This window comes from Ovis canadensis, chromosome 9 (assembly GCF_042477335.2).
Source record: "Ovis canadensis isolate MfBH-ARS-UI-01 breed Bighorn chromosome 9, ARS-UI_OviCan_v2, whole genome shotgun sequence".
NCBI lineage: Eukaryota > Metazoa > Chordata > Mammalia > Artiodactyla > Bovidae > Ovis > Ovis canadensis.
The window spans coordinates 99,017,934-99,035,694 of NC_091253.1; the positions used below are offsets into that span (position 1 = coordinate 99,017,934).

A 17,761-nucleotide genomic window follows, 5' to 3' on the forward strand; every position below is an offset into this window, starting at 1 on the left:
CTGCAGCCTGCAGGCTCCTCCGTCCATGGGATTTTCCAGGTAAGAGTACTGGAGTGGGGTGCCATTGCCTTCTCCAGATACTGTTGCTAGACCTGTTGAAAGTATTCTGACATTGAGCTTTTAACCCAGATGAACTCCACTCAGCGAAACCTGCTGAGCAGTCACTCTCTCTAAAGCACCAGTGCGGTGCCTCAGACCCTGTGCCCCGTGGTCACTTCTCCCCAGTGCCTCCCAGAAGGTAGGCAAACTTTACATAAACAAGATGACATCGTTGGCTGTTGTGTGATAATTCAGTAACTCAAAACATACAAAGCGCTTATATCAATACATCAGGTATAAGTACATTATTCATATATTGTGATTATTATTACTGTCCCTTAGGAATAAAACTGATTCAGCCACAGAGGAGCTTTCACGCAGGTAAAACCAGTGTGTGGCCATGCTTGATCCTAGGAAGATTGGTTAGATTCATCCTCGGGGTTGCATCCAGCTTGTGACTTCTCATTTTGACTGTGATACTGAGGCTCCTAGAAAAAGAGAATTATTGTTAGTTCTCAGGGAAAGCCTGATGGAAATGACTCTCTTCGTGTTTGCAAATATGAAGTATAGGGTTCTATGTAAGATCACTTAGAACTCAATAAGTTATGCCGTCATAATACCTTGCAAATTATTTATCACATTTGACTTTGCTGCTCCCAAAGCTACCAATCAATAACATGACTGGCATAGTCGATAGTATGGGCAACTGGGTTCAGAATTCCTGTCTAGACGTATCACCCATCCCTGGTGTAGTGTGAGCGCAGTTTCAGATGGGACAGAGCAAGGCCTCTTATAACAAACAGGGCTGAGTTGAGAAAAGCCTTGAAGATTCTTGCTTATACTTGAGGGTGACTGAAAGTCCCAGTGAGTTATATAGTACTGATAATATCTTGAGTTCTTTTCAAATAACTTAGGGAGAATGAGCTTAGAAATGGAGAAATCCTTCAAGACTGAGAAGGTTAGCACCCAGAGATAAATTTTACCAACTTGACAATTGTGTTCAGAGTTAGCCGGTATTAAAAGGACTTCCTGCCTATGGGAACATTCATCTAACATATAGCTCATGTGTTGAATAAAAATAGAATTTCTCCCAACTTCATTCAAATCTCCAGTAGCCTTATTCAAATATAAATCCAACTTTATACGGCACTAAACTTCCCATTGTTAAAAAGAGAATGCTTTCTAACAACTTCATGACGGATGTCAGGCCTTATTTATTTAGTACCTGGCATGCCCCCTGCCCTGGCAAGACACTGGGGAGATGGAAGCCACTGTCTTGCCCTGTTGCTCAGAGTGCAGATTAAACAGCGTGCTCCCCCTGCACAGGCCCTGGTGAGTCTTCCTCCGACATATCTTCCACACGTGACCTCAGCTGAAGAGTCAATAGACGTCCTGAGCCTCTGTTCCCTCATCTAAAATCCAAGAGTGTTGACAATGTGTTAATGAATGTCAGGCCTCACAAGGGAGGTTGAGAGAATTAAACAGATACAAAAAAAAAAAATTAAACAAGAAATATAAGAAGATAAAATGTAATGCAAATGTGTGATGAATACATACAAAAGTGAATATTGACACTCTCACAGGTACGCTCGCTTTATAGAAAAAGGAACATTTATGAAACAATGGCTGTGTGCTGACTTTCTGAGAATCAGAAATTTTTCCTAATTACTTCTATAAAGGAAATGGAGCTGCATTATAAAGAAAAAAATGCCGACCCTGGGATGTGATTCTTTTAAATCATATAATAATGGAGCAAACTGTATCTCAAGAAAATAATCATTTGGCAGGGGAGGGGGAGGAGATAAGTATTCTCAAATACATCATAAGATATAACGGCTTCCTAACACAAATTTTATTTCACTAAGAGAGAAAGGAAAGACCTAGTCCTAAATCACAATTGCCTTCAAGGCCAGTGGCAACCTGTCCACAAAGCAATCATTAGGGTCCAGAATCAATTGATGAGGTTTAAGTTGTAGATTTTTTTTTCTAACATACAATCGCTATGGCTTATTTACATGAATTAATACTTATTTTATGCAAGTATGTTGATAAAAATATATATTTGTAATAGTTCATATATTTTTCTCTGAGGAAATCCAAGACATAAGCTAAAAGCTCTCCTTTTAAGTATTTGGGCATTTCTACTGAAGAAAGCACTAATTGTTTGCTAAGTTACTTTAAGGTTTATCTCCTAGTTTGGTCCAATACTTTCCGTTAATTAGGTTTCTTTATAGTGCTTTCTGCCAGTGAGTTAACCTGAAAGGTAGAAAAGACAACATGAAATGTGGTCCTTCTCGAAGAGGATTTTGTTCCTACAAGAAATCCTAGGATGTGTGTTTTACTTTATTTTTACTATTATTAATAAAAGTTACAGTTGAGGTCTAATCAGTTCTTCAATCCAGTTCCATTCTCCTTTCTCCCTCCCCAGAGGTGGCCACTAAGATAATTTTAAGAATAGCCTTCCAATCCTCGTTTTTATCTTACCTTTTATCTATAAACATCAGTGACCGGCAGTATTATTTTGTTCAGTTTTTTTCACAGTTGGAGTCATAGTGAACATATTCTGTGGCTTGTTTTTATGCAGAACACACGAGTTGTTGAATTCAACCATACGTAGAGAGAGAGAGAACCGGGGTATTGATTTTAACCGCTGTATGCTATTGCAACCCACACATACATCGTCAACACTTTTCTCTGCCCTCAGATCGTGCTTTTCTTGTTTCCAGTCTGTTCAGTACTGAAAATGATACTGCCGCATACATCTTTACATTTATGGGATTGTTGCCATAGGAAAACAACACTTCAAATAATTAATCATTCCTATTAACGTAACACAGTTGGGAATTTTCATCAAAGTTCATTCCAGCAGGAATTGTTTCAGGAATAAAAACTTTATTTTGGCCTCAGTTCAGTTCAGTTCACTTCAGTCGCTCAGTCGTGTCCGACTCTTTGCGACCCCATGGACTGCAGCACTCCAGACCTCCCTGTCCATCACCAACTCCCAGAGCCTACTCAAACTCATGTCCATCAAGTCGGTAATGCCATCCAACCATCTCATCCTCTGTCATCCCCTTCTCCTCCCGCCTTCAATCTTCACCAGCATCAGGGTCTTTTCCAATGAGTCGGTTCTTCGCATCAGGTGGCCAAAGTATTGGAGTTTCAGCTTCAGCATCAGTCCTTCCAGTGAATATTCAGGACTGATTTCCTTTAGGATGGACCCATTGGATCTCTTTGCAGTCCAAGGGACTGCAAGAAGTGTAAAAGTTAAAGCCAAAAACATCAAATTTCAAATTATGCACATCAAAATAAATGTAAGTAGATTTTTTTTTAATCTTTTCTTTCTGATCGTTTGCAATGCTATTATTCTCCGTGCATGGTAAGTTGTGTCATTCATGTCTGACTCTTCCTGTCCAGGCTCCTCTGTCCAGGGGATTCTCCAGGCAAGGACACTGAAGTGTGTTGCCATGCCCTCCTCCAGGGAATCTTCCCAATCCAGGGATCAAACTCAGGTCTCCTGCATTACAGGCAGGTTCTTTACCATCTGAGCCACTAGGGAGACCCATTATTCTCCATAATCACAAAAAATTGAGAGTCACCTTCATTGCAGTGATATTCTAGTCACGCTTAAGCTTTAAGAACTTCCAAATATATTTCTAATGAATTTCCTCTGAAATATTGAAAACACGAACTTCTTTTAGCGGGGGAGATCTTAAAATAAAGTGTTTTTTCCCTAACAGAGTTCTGAGTGATCAGAACACCAATTTCTGAAATGAAATTTCTCTGAATCAGTGAAAGCATTGAAAGGAATAGAACACTTGAGCCATAGAGTTAGAGAAGCTTTACTAAAAGCAGAATGATAAATTTTAGGAAGAAGTTAATGTTTGTAATTTGCCTTAACAAATACGATAACCTATGAGACATGGTAGAGATAAAGTCAGTATAAGTAAAAATTATACATTTTGCACTAAGCAAGTATATAACAAAGAAAGAAGCAGCACACTTCTCTCTTCCTCAAAGGACCTTTGCACATCAAAATAAATGCAGATATAAATCACACTCATCAAATGACTTGGCTTTGTGGCCCACATGAGCACCTTCTTCCCATCTCCCGTCTCCTGTCTGCACTCCCAGGCAGAAGTAAGCGCCCCCGCCTCTGAAAAGTTTTGTGGGTATTTATATGACATAACTTACAGCATGATTAACTTTTACCACAAATTACTGTTTTTCTGTTTACTTAAAACATTATTCCCAACTAGACTCACTCTCTTTCACCTCTGATTGGACCAAGGGCATGGCTCATAGCAGCTTCTCGTCATTACGTGTTGGACTGTGTTAAGAAGCCTTTCTCTCTGTTCAAGAGAACCAAAAGCTATAGCTTCTCAAATAAATTGTTAAATCCTAGCTTCAAGTTCATCTGAATGCTTCTCACCCATGGCTATTTGAAAATACTTCAATCATAAATCATTAACTTTCCTTATCAGTCAAGCAAGCCTGAGGTGTAAATTTTATATGGATCTAGGTCAAGTGTTTCCTACTGAAATTATTATGGAAACCTATGATTGCTATTGGAGAAGGCAATGGCACCCTACTCCAGTACTCTTGCCTGGGAAATCCCATGGATGGAGGAGCCTGGTAGGCTACAGTCCATGGGGTCAAGAGTCAGACACAACTGACTGACTTCACTTTCACTTTTCACTTTCATGCATTGGAGAAGGAAACGGCAACCCACTCCAGTGTTCTTGCCTGGAGAATCCCAGGGATGGGGGACCCAGGTGGGCTGCTGTCTATGGAGTCGCACAGAGTCAGACATGGTTAAAGCGACTTAGCAGCAGCAGCATGATTGCTAAAGAAATTTTTATCCAATCCATGAATTGGGGGTAGATACTTTGCTTTTCTACATGGGATTAATTATCTGAAAATAATAATGTTCCTAAAAAATGGACAGGGACAAGCACAAAAAGAAAACAGCTAGAAAACAGCTACATGCTAACAGTTCTGGGAGGGAAAACTAAAAATATTTGATGAAAGGCAGTTCAGTTCAGTCACTCAGTCTTGTCCGACTCTTTGTGATGCCACTGACTGCAGCACGCCAGGCTTCGATGCCCATCACCAACTCCCGGAGCTTGCTCAAACTCATGTCCATCGAGTCGGTGATGCCATCCAACCATCTCATCCTCTTTCATCCTCTTCTCCTCCTGCCTTCAATCTTTCCCAGCATCTGGATCTTTTCAAATGAGTCAGTTCTTCGCATGAGGTGGCCAAAGTATTGGAGCTTCAGCTTCAGCATCAGTCCTTCCAATGAACACCCAGGACTGATCTCCTTTAGAATGGACTGGTTGAATCTCCTTGCAGTCCAAGGGACTCTCAAGAGTCCTCTCCAACACCACAGTTCAAAAGCATCAATTCTTTGGTGCTCAGCTTTCTTTGTAGTCCAACTCTCACATTCATACATGACTGTTGGAAAAGTCATGTATGTAGCTTTGACTAGACAGACATTTGTTGGCAAAGTAATGTCTCTGCTTTATAATATGCTGTCTAGGTTGGTCATAGATTTTCTTTCAAGGAGCAAGCGTCTTTTCATGGCTGCAGTCACCATCTGCAGTGATTTTGGAGCCCCAAAAAATAAACTCTCTCACTATTTCCACTGTTTGCCCATCTATTTGCCATGCAGTGATGGAACCTGATGCCATGATCTTCGTTTTCTGAATGTTGAGCTTTAAACCAACTTTTTCACTCTCCTTTTTCACTTTCATCAAGAGGCTCTTTAGTTCTTCACTTTCTGCCATAAGGATGGTGTCATCTACATATCTGAGGTTATTGATATTTTTCCCGGCAATCTTGATTCCAGCTTGTGCTTCATCCAGCCCAGTGTTTCTCATGATGTACTCTGCATATAAGTTAAATAAGCAGGGTAACAATATATAGCCTTGACATACTCCTTTTCCTATTTAGAATCAGTCTGTTGTTCCATGTCCAGTTCTAACTGTTGCTTCCTGACCTGCACACAGATTTCTCAGGAAGCAGGTCAGGTGGTCTTGTATTGCCATCTTTGCAAGAATTTTCCACAGTTTATTGTGATCCACATAGTAAAAGGCTTTGGCATAGTCAATAAAGCAGAAATAGATGTTTTTCTGGAACTCTCTTGCTTTTTCGATGATCCAGTGGATGTTGGCAATTTGATCTCTGGTTCTTCTGCCTTTTCTAAATCCAGCTTGAACATCTGGAAGTTCATGGTTCACAAACTGTTGAAGCCTAGCTTGGAGAATTTTGAGCATTACTTTGCTAGTGTGTGAGATGAGTGCAATTGTGTGGTAGTTTGAGCATTCTTTGGCATTGCCTTTCTTTTGGATTGGAATGAAAACTGAACTTTTCCAGTCCAGTGGCCACGGCTGAGTTTTCCCTGTTTGTTGGCATATTGAGTGCAGCACTTTCACAGCATCATCTTTCAGGATTTGAAATAGCTCAACTGGAATTCCATTACCTCTACTAGCTTTATTCGTATGATGCTTCCTAAGGGCCACTTGACTTCGCATTCCAGGATGTCTGGCTGTAGCTGAATGATCACACCATCGTTGTTATCTGGGTCGTGAAGATCTTTTTTGTACAGTTCTTCTGTGTATTCTTGCCACCTCTTCTTAATATCTTAATAGCTTCTGTTAGGTCCATACCATTTCTGTCCTTTATTAAGCCCATCTTTGCATGAAATGTTCTCTTGGTATCTCTAATTTTCTTGAAGAGATCTCTATTCTTTCCCATTCTATTGTTTTCCTCTATCTCTTTGCATTGATCACTGAGGAAGGCTTTCTATCTCTCCTTGCTATTCTTTGGAACTCTGCATTCAAATGGGTATATCTTTCCTTTTCACCTTTGCCTTTAGCTTCTCTTCTTTTCTCAGCTATTTGTAAGGCCTCATCAAACAATCATTTTTCATTTATTTTTCTTGGGGACCATCTTGATCACTGCCTACTGCACAATGTCACAAACCTCCATCCATAGTTCTTCAGGCACTCTGCCTATCAGATCAAATCCCTTGAATCTATTTGTCACTTCCACTGTAATGCAATGTAAGGGATTTGATTTAAGTCGTACCTGAATGGTCTAGTGGTTTTCCCTACTCTCTTCAATTTGAGTCTGAATTTGGTAATAAGGAGTTCATGATCTGAGCCACAGTCAGCTCCTGGTCTTGTTTTTGTTGACTGCATAGAACTTCTCCATCTTTGGCTGCAAACAATATAATCAATCTGATTTCAGTGTTGACCATCTGGTGATGTCCATGTGTAGAGTCTTCTCTTGTGTTGTTGGAAGAAGGTGTTTCCTATGATCAGTGTGTTCTCTTGGCAAAACTGTTAGTCTTGCCCTGCTTCATTTGTACTCCAAGCGCAAATTTGCCTGTTCTTCCAGGTACCTCTTGACTTCCTACTTTTGCATTCCAGTCCCTTCTAATGAAGAGGACTTCTTTTTTGAGTCTTAGTTCTATAAGGTCTTGTAGGTCTTCATAGAATGGTTCGACTTCAGCTTCTTCAGCATTACTGGTTGGGGCATAGACTTGGATTACTATGATATCGAATGGTTTGCCTTGGAAATGAACAGAGATCATTTTGTCATTTTTGAGATTGCACCCAAGTACTGCACTTTGGACTCTTTTGTTGACTATGGGGAGTGGAAAGTCTAATGAAAGTAGAAAATTCAAAATCACTATGTGAGGTGAGATTTTTGGAACATCTACAGATTTTTCTTTAACCTAATTTGTAGATAAATTATTGGTTTCCCTGGTGGCTCAGATGGTAAAGCATCTGCCTGCAATGTGGGAGACCTGGGTTAGTTCCCTGGGTCTGGAAGATCCCCTGGAGAAGGAAATGGCCACTCACTCCAGTATTCCAGCCTGAAGAATCCGCAGGGACAGAGGAGCCTGCAGGTTACATTTCATGGGGTCGCCAAGAGTTGGACTCGACTCAGTGACTAAGCACACACACACACATAGATAAATTATAATTATTTAGACAAAGAACAAATATAGACAGATTTTCAAACAAATCAAATTTATTTCTTACACTACTGAAGTGAATATGAACAGTCACTTATTTAACAGATATTGTTTTTGTATTTCTTAAGTACAGTTAAAGAAGATGACAAGTTGGGGAAGAAAAACATACAAGTTTGCAAATGTAATATCTCAAATAGTATGAAAGATGTTATTAAAAAGAAAAAGATGTGGAAATATTTTATTTGTCAGTGTTAATATATTAATAATCAATTGCTATTACCATTACATTACCGTAGTCTTTAATACTTATCATTTATTCAGCTAATGTTAAGTTTTACATGAGTAAAATTTTACTATTACAAAATTAGTACCATTTAACTCCCATTTAACAGACTAGGAAAATGAGGCCATGAGATATGTAGATACATAGCAATAAGTAGTGGAAACAGGATTAAAACCCAAATATATCTGCAGGAGTACATGCTTAGTTACTCAGCTGTATCTAACTCTTTGTGACCCTATGGACTTAAGCCTGCCAGGCTCCTCTCTCCATGAGATTTTCCAGGCAAGAATACTGGAGTGGGTAGCTAGTCCCTTCTCCAGGGGGATCCAATATATCTGACCAGCATCTAAATTCTATTATACTGTAGGGGTTTTTTTTCTATATTTTTTTCTAATACAAGTCCATATCTACTGGCAACTAATATTTTAGCATCAACACAGACAAAAATCTATCACTGTTTATTTTCACTGCCTTTTAAAATCTCTTGGAATATTTGCCTCTTAGCTGTATCCATAAGGATCATTTTTCTCTTTATTATTTTTTTCTTTAGGGCTGTGACACACAGATGATTTATGACATGCTGCTAAGATTGAAGTCCATTGTCTATTTACCTGGCGACTTTGTCTGCAAAAAGGTGAGTGCCTGCAATTTTTCAAATGCATGGCTCATAAATAAATATATTTGAGGAGTTCAGATATAAGTCAGGAGAACAGTTTAAACAAAATCTGCCTAGGGTGAGTTCCAAAGTATGAAAATAATTATGAGATGCAATTCTGTAAAACAATAATGTGCTTTCAGAGTTCAAAACAGAATAAGACAATATGGATTTCATTACTTGTAGCATATGAGTGTGGGTGGTCTGAAAAGTTGGTTTGTGTATACAGAAGTCATCAACTGTCATACCCCATTAATTCCAAATACCTTCCCTTAATTCTACCTTTTCCCTTAAGAAGTGAAAGGTGATTCTGCCCCTTTTATGTCTTCAGCAAACTATCAGTTACCTCCATTTAGCTCACACAGTTAATGGATAATCAATGCCATATTTTTTAAATTTTGCTGTAATTACAAAGCAATACATGGTCATTATTTTTAACATGGGAAACACATAAAAGCACAAAGCCAAAAGCTCCACCATCCATAAATAACCGCTATTAATATATTTCAACCTATCTCTTTTATAAATCGATTGATGGACAGTTACAGCTTGTTTCATAAAATTAGCATCATACCTCCCTTATGGGTGAAACTTGCTCTGTCACGTCACAATATACCATAGGAAGTAATCTACAACCTCCTTTTTAAAGCTGCATAGTATTCCAGTCTATGAATGTATCATAATCAATTTCCAAGTGTTTGCTATTACAAATAACTCCAAAATGAGTATTTTTGCACATCTCTGATTACTAACTTAAGGGAGAGAGAAGGAATGATGACCTTGGGTTTTTTATCTTGAGACATTAAATCAGTTGTGAAGGCAACAATCAAAATTAAACATAGAGAATGATGAGTGATTCAAAGGAATGCAAGAGGATCCAAAACCCCAGGGAGTTTACAGACAAGTGGGGGTAGGAGGCACTTATATCCCCGAATAACACGTTAAATGTGGTGGGAGAAGGAAGCACAAGCTGTGGTTGGACAGAGATCGAGAATGTTTCTCCCTGGGGCACTGGTAAGAGCTCCTGGAGAAGATATTGGTCAAGCAAAGTCCTGAAAAGTGAATCGGCATGAACTAGGAGAAAGAAGAAGCAGGCATTCCAGATGAAGGAAAAAAAGTTCACGTGAGCTCAGGCAGAAGGAAGGAACTGTCTATGGAGAGAATGTATGGAACTACACGTCAAAAGCTGGGAAATTTTAGTGTCATCTATTCAGTGAAACTCAATAAATAATTCTGAAATGCTATGGGCCAGGCACTGTGCTAACTGGATATATTCAGTATATGTCAGAAAAGGGTGGTTCTTGTCCTTCAGAGGCCTGCTGTCTGATGCTGGGGTATTCAGTTCACAGTCTGCATCAGAATCACCAGAATTTAGAAGTCTGGGCTCCATCCCCAGCAATTCAACTGGTCTGGTAGAGCCCACATATCAATACTTTTTAGGCCTCCCAGGTGATTCTCACGTGCAGCCAAAGTTGAATATCACCAGCCTGATGGAAGAGACAAACAATAAACAAATTAAGTAAATGTGTAACTCCAAAACGTGCTAACTTCTATGAAGGGAACACAGAATTTGTGTGGTGGCAAAGGTACTTAATTTAGATTGGAGGACTCAGAGGTGGGGAGATTGTCAGATTATCAGACATGATCTTTGTGAAAATCTAAGCAGAAATAGTTTTCTAGTTTAAAAAAAAAGAAAAACAAACTAGAGAGGACAGTTTTTTAGATGAAGACTTGGGGACATGAGGCAAGACAGAACTTGACAAACTTAAGGAATTAAAGCACATAATCAACTAGGATTATGGCTAAAGACAAAGTCAAATGGAGGGAAGGTACTTTAAGGCCCCCAGGTGCAGAGGTGAAAATAATGTAGTCTGCGAGAGAGGATACAACTGGAGGTAAATCTTTAGGGACCAGCATATAACAGAATTGCTATCATAAGAAGCTCAACATAAGGGACGTGAAAAAGACCAAGGTTGTAACTTTGAAGAAAAACAGTATTTATGGAAGAAGTCACTGGAGAAGAATAACAGAGGGCGACTGAGAAGGAGCTCTCTTCTAGTAGTAAAAGAGGAAAATGTGGATGAGACATTGTGATATTAATGAAACCAGGAATACAGTGTGAAAGCGTTAGTCGCTCAGTCATGTCCGACTCTTTGCGACCCCAGGGACTGTAGCCCGCCAGGCTTCTCTTGTCAGGATTTCTCCAGGCAAGAATACTGGAGTGGGTTGCCATTCCCTTCTCCAAGGAAGTCTTCCTGACCCAGGGATCAAATCTGGGTCTCCTACATTGCAGGCAGATTCTTTACCATCTGAGGAATATATGCTGCTGCTAAGTCACTTCAGTCGTGTCCAACTCTGTGCGACCCCATAGACGGCAGCCCACCAGGCTCCCCCGTCCCTGGGATTCTCCAGGCAAGAACACCAGAGTGGGTTGCCATTTCCTTCTCCAGTGCATGAAAGTGAAAAGTGAAAGTGAAGTCACTCAGTCGTGTCCGACTCTTAGCGACCCCATGGACTGCAGCCCACCAGGCTCTTCCATTCATGGGATTTTCCAGGTAAGAGTATATAAGCCCACACAAATAAGCCCAGATTAAAAGTGGGCATACTGATGATATGAAATCATTTTCATTAAAATGGGAAATGCAAACCACAGCTCGATTAAAGGACTCCTTTCGATCAATGATGCGTTTAGGATGGCATGGCCTTAATGCACCCAAATAGCCTTTCAATTTGTGCCAATAGCAGCAGGGACTGAATATTGAGACAGCTCATAGAAACTTTAGCACTCATGCCCCTAAGCAGTGAAAACTTGCTTAACAAAGTGTGAAATGCAGAGTAGAGGCAGCCTTCTCATTTCTAATTTCTTCCTTACATCACATCCATCACTAAGTAATAAAAACAGATCAGCTGAACACAAACGAAGGAAGCGAAAAAAGTAAGCAGGGAGAAGAGCAGAAATGAAAAGACATGAGACCCAAGCCACATTTCTCTGCTTCCGTTTCTGTTTTAAAGAAGGGGTTTAATTAATAGTAGATCATGGCATCTGGTCCCATCACTTCATGGGAAATAGATGGGGAAAAGTGGAAACAGTGTCAGACTTTATTTTGGGGGGCTTCAAAATCACTTCAGATGGTGACTGCAGCCATGAAATTAAAAGACGCTTACTCCTTGGAAGAAAAGTGATGACCAACCTAGATAGCATATTCAAAAGCAGAGACATTACTTTGCCAGCAAAGGTCCATCTAGTCAAGGATTTGGTTTTTCCACTGGTCATGTATGGATGTGAGAGTTGGACTGTGAAGAAAGCTGAGCACTGAAGAATTGCTGCTTTTGAACTGTGGTGTTGGAGAAGACTCTTGAGAGTCCCTTGGACTGCCAAGGAGATCCAACCAGTCCATTCTGAAGGAAATCAGCCTTGGGATTTCTTTGGAGGGAATGATGCTAAAGCTGAAATTCCAGTACTTTGGCCACCTCATGCGAAGAGTTGACTCATTGGGAAAAACTCTGATGCTGGGAAGGATTGGGGGCAGGAGAAGGGGACGACAGAGGATGAGATGGCTGGATGGCATCAGTGACTCGATGGACGTGAGTCTGAGTGAACTCCGGGAGTTGGTGATGGACAGGGAGGCCTGGCATGCTGCGATTCATGGGGTCGCAAAGAGTCAGACACGACTGAGTGACGGAACTGAACTGAGACATAGACAGAGATGAAAAGTTGTTACTTGACCAGATTTTAGACAGCTGAATTCAGCTTTGCTTCTGCTTTATCATTTCCACAAATCACTGTAGGAAAGGGAAGAAACACAAACAACAAACATGCTCATTAGAGGTCGTTTAAATAATTGAAGAAATGCAGGGCTCAGGACTGAGTCTGCTGACCTCCCTAATCCTCTAAGCAGCTCCTAACACTGGGTTGGCATTCCCAAGTTTCCCCAAAGGAGTTAGATACATATGCTTGAATGTGTGAAAGTGTTAGTCACTCCATCGTGTCTGACTCTTTGTGACCCCATAGACTGTAGCCAGCCGGGCTCCTCTGTCAATGGAATTTTCCAGGCAAGAATACTGGAGCTGGTAGCCATTCCCCTCTTCCCAACCCAAGGATTGAACCTGAGTCTCCTGCATTGCAAGCAGGTTCTTTACTGTCTGAACCACCAGAGAAGCCCTAATCCTCTGGATGGCTCCTAAGCTTACTGAGTGGCTAGCTTGGACTGCTTCAAAGAGTGTTTGGGAGTTTTCCCAGGATTAATTTGCAAGAATTAATTTGAGTGTCATAATACCCCTGCCAGCCTTGGAATAGCCTTTCACAGGGGAACTCTGAAAATTTTATTTATTTTTTTTTTTAGTTTTTTATTTTTTAAATTTTAAAATCTTTAATTCTTACATGCGTTCCCAAACATGAACCCCCTCCCACCTCCCTCCCCATAACATCTCTCTGGGTCATCCCCATGCACCAGCCCCAAGCATGCTGCATCCTGCGTCAGACATAGACAATTTTAAATGCTCTCTCGGGAAGGGTTACCCTATTGTATATGAAGCGCTTGCATTTCTATACTTTCTCCAGATTAGCACGTAAACCAACCACAAAAGCTTAGTTTGGTCTTATTTTGCACTTGCTGTTAGAATCTTCTTCTCTAAGGAATGTCTACTTCATTTGAATGCTAATTAACTTGCAGAAAAGTCTTAAATTAGCCTAGAAATATGCAGGAAATAGTGGAAGTTTTGGTTCGGTGATTATGCCAGATCTCCTTGGAAGATTATTGAAATGATCATTAAAAAATAATTAAAAGTGCTGAACTATATTTCAGTACCCATTATGTACTTCTACCTCCAGTCAGCTGTAAAAACTGCCTTTGAAAAATCATTCCAGTTCCTTGAGAATGACTTCATGCAAAAAATGAAGGAATATGGCCATGTTCTAATCATTACTTCTTGGAGTATCTCTTGAAAAACTAATTTGCAGACACTTGCCTTCATTTTAAAAATAATTCATAGCTATTTTGTTGGTTTTAAAGAGATCAGTCTTGATATTGGATTCATCATTAAATGTGGTCTATCTGTACAGATATATTGTATCATATTTAATATGCATATTATATGGTCAGGTGACATAGGTGTTGCCAGCTCTAATGCTGCCATCTGCCAGCCTCACAAATTTGCCCAAGGCACTTAAATTTTCAAGTCTCTACTGGTGGCTCAGATGGTAATGAATCTGATCTGCAAAGCAGGAGACCTGAGTTCGATCTCTGGGTCAGGAAGATCTCCTGGCAAAAGGAATGGCTACCACTCCAATATTCTTGCCAGGAGACTTCCATAGACAGAGGAACCTGGCAGGCTATATAGTCCATGGGGTTGCAAAGAGTCAGACATGACTGAGTGACTTACACACTACCAAATTTAAATAAAACTAATGATATCTTTCCTACATGACCTCACTGAGATTTTTGCAAGAATTAAATAAGTTAATATCTATGAAAATATTTTGCAGCTATAAAGTAGCATGTTCTGATCGACAAACACAGGCATAAAATAATGAACAATGTAAAATCTGACATTGTGAGTTTAAAAATACTTTGCAAAATGCAAGCTGTATTATTAGTATTGATATTATGAAAATAACTATAATTAAATCCATCTGTATTGGAATTTCTACTTAGATCTACACTTGGGAATAAATATATGCTTAATATTCTCCACAATGCAGAATTTAAATATACTTTTTTGCATTGCTTCATCCAGAGATATGCATTCTAGGCTTCCTTTTGCTTCTAATTACTGTCATGGAGCGTTGGTTACTCAGCCAAATATTTGCCAGTAAGTCAATCTGTGCCTTTATTTTCTTTCTGCAAAATGAAAATAATAATACCTACACTAACTTCCTCATAAAAGTCATAGGGAGATAAAACGAGAATGTCACAGATGTCAGCTAAGAGGTAGAACCTAAAAACTTTAAACTTAACCTAACAGTTAGAATGTGACAGTAAGTAATGATCAGGAAAATAATGCTTGGTATTAAAGAACTTCCCAGAGAATGGTGACATTATAAATTATTCATAAATGAGTTGTCTTTGTCTTAATTCCTGTGCTCAGCCCTGGAACAAGGTAGATACTGTCTCAGTCTTTGCAGAGCAGAAACTATAATCAACATTGTTTAATCCTAAATTAATTTCAGTGTGTTCTAATCTTCTGAAAATATGATTAACAAGAATATTTGATGAACTCAAATAATCTAGTCCCCTCCTAAGCCAAGTATAATAGAATTAATTGTATTTATGCTATTTTTAATCGCTCAGATTGATCAAGACTCAACTCATTAAGACATATAGGTACTATTATCCAGTTTGCCTAGTATTATGACAACTGTCTTATTTAAAGCTGAACAGCTTTTCTTGACCCAAGTGCCATTCAGGTCTCTTGTAAAGCATGTTTATTCTTTTTGGATCCTGGAGTGAGATGTATTCCAAGGGTCCCACTATCACCCGCTAGTTTGGTGATTTGCATGACTCAATATAAAGTGGTATTTATCACTTGAGATTTATTAGAGTAAAGCACACAGTGCAGGAAAAGCAAGAAAAAGACACTCACAGGCAAAGACTAGAAAAATAAGGTGCAGATTTACTAGGTCCTCCTTCCATGAGGGTCACGTGAAATTCATCTTTATCACTCGCTGTGGACAAGAACAAAATATCTCTGCCTAGGAAAACTCAACAAAGTCTTGGAGTCTAGAGTTTTTAAAAGGGTCTGGTCACATAGCTCCATGACCAGCCATGGTTCAGACTACAAACTAGACACCAAGTACACATCATAAATCTTTGTGTTTACATTAAACAGTGTTGACAGCCTGGTACATCCCGCCACGCTGCCTGAGGCATACAGAATAGCATCATTAACCAGTGGCTATGTGAACACTCCAAGAGTTTAGTTCTCGGGGCTTTGAACAAGGGTCATTGCCCTGGTTCCAGGGTCCCCAGAGATAAACAAGAACTGAATAAAAACAACTGGCTGCATTAACACTTTCAATGTGGAACAAGAATAATAGCTTAAAGGTCTCCTATGCCCCAGTTACTAAAATGAGATCTCAGTGCTATAGGCAGAAGAGTAGAGTTCATCTTTGAATGACTGTAACCCATACTCTCTGGATAAATTAAGCAACTTCTTCAAAGCAAAGCAGTGGTCGCTAAAAAATAAAAAAGAAAAGGTTGCTATTCTTACAATCTCTAATTTCCTCTCTCCAATCCCATTCCTGAAACAACGTGCCAGCTAAAATATCTTTGCCTATCCAGTGATGGCGCACAGTGCTCTCATTTTGAAGAGTACCACTTTTCCTACCATTTCTTTTCACATGATGTGTCAAACTAATGTCCATACCTCTCTCAAGTCTTCAAATAATTACTTTTACACTTCCTTCGTTTATGTTTATTCATCTAGAGGAGTTTATATTTCTTTAATTTGGGGCATAATTGTCAAGAATAAAGTGACGATCATTTCCTCTTTTTATTTGGCATACAGGGAGAAATTGGCAAGGAAATGTATATCATTAAGCAAGGAGAAGTCCAAGTTCTTGGAGGTGCTGATGGCACTCAAGTTCTGGTTACGCTGAAAGCGGGGGCAGTGTTTGGAGAAATCAGGTATCCGAAAGACACCCTGTAAATGTTGAAGACTGTCATTTTTCATAAAAGAGAAGTCTTAAGTCGTAAAATAAGTAAAGTTCCTGCTCAAATTCATCAATGGCTTTATTGTGCTGACAACATGGATAAAATAAAGATTTTCACATTTCTATTTATCCTTCCCTTCCTCCAAAGACCATTTAAACCCAAGACTTAGGTCAGGGCCTGGCATAAGGTATTTACTCAATATATGTTGAACAATGGATGTGTGCATGAATGAATGGATGATGAAAGAAGAGATTGGGAGAGCCAGACATCAGATTGTTGGAAAGCTTGAATGCCAGGATAAGACAGTTTGAGTAGGTGAGTGATAATGATTATCGCTGTGGGACCAAATTACCTGAGTCCAAATCCCCATCCCTCTACTTAGGAACAAAAATCTTTGTTTCTTTGTTACTTGAACCACCTGTCCCTCATCTTTATAATTTGGATAATAATAACACATATCTCAGAGGGTCGATAAGTGAGTTAATTCATTAAAGGCACTTAGAGCAATGTTCAGCATCTATTAGGAGCTCAATAGATATTAGCTATTGTTATTATTATTTGCTATTGGCCAGGAATAGTTTGTCCTAAAAGTGAGTCCCCAAGAGTAAGAATAGTTGACCCTTAATATCTACCAGGATATTGGTTCCGGGACCCCCACCGATATCAAATTTCACCAGTGCTCAAGTTCCTTACGTAAAATAGCATAGTAGAATCAGCCATTTGTGTCTGTGGGTCCCTTGTGTGAGGGTTCCACACCCCAGGATTCAACAGACCAGCCTGCACAACCTTGTGTGCAAATGCACAGCCTGTGGATACAAAGGTCTGACACTACAGACAGCAAATTTAAGCATTTTATGGGCTAAACTTTTCATATATATTATTATACTCATGGATTCATCTGATAAACCCTTATTTTGAGTGCCTAGTACATGCTAGACTGTCAGATATTGCTCTAAACTCTGGGAATGTACTGTGTAAACAGTGAACAAGAGCTTACAGTCTTATGGGATAAAGCTCACAATAAATAAACAACTAACTAGATAAGATAAACTCCCATTGTGATAACTGCTATAGAGGTAAAAATTGTTGGAAAGTGACTAGGGATGCCACTTCACATACAGTGTCCAGGGACACCTCTCTGGACGGAT

The 17,761-nt window shown here is 39.5% G+C and overlaps 1 protein-coding gene across 1 annotated transcript in view; it reads left to right on the plus strand.

Annotated features, from left to right (window-relative positions):
- Positions 1-17,761, plus strand: part of CNGB3 (cyclic nucleotide gated channel subunit beta 3) — a 96,390-nt gene that overhangs the window by 50,546 nt on the left and 28,083 nt on the right. Inside the window, exons 14-15 of the mRNA XM_069600351.1 lie at positions 8,857-8,940; positions 16,468-16,586. Of these exons, the coding sequence (XP_069456452.1) occupies positions 8,857-8,940; positions 16,468-16,586 (203 nt within the window). The remainder of the gene's footprint in view (positions 1-8,856; positions 8,941-16,467; positions 16,587-17,761) is intronic.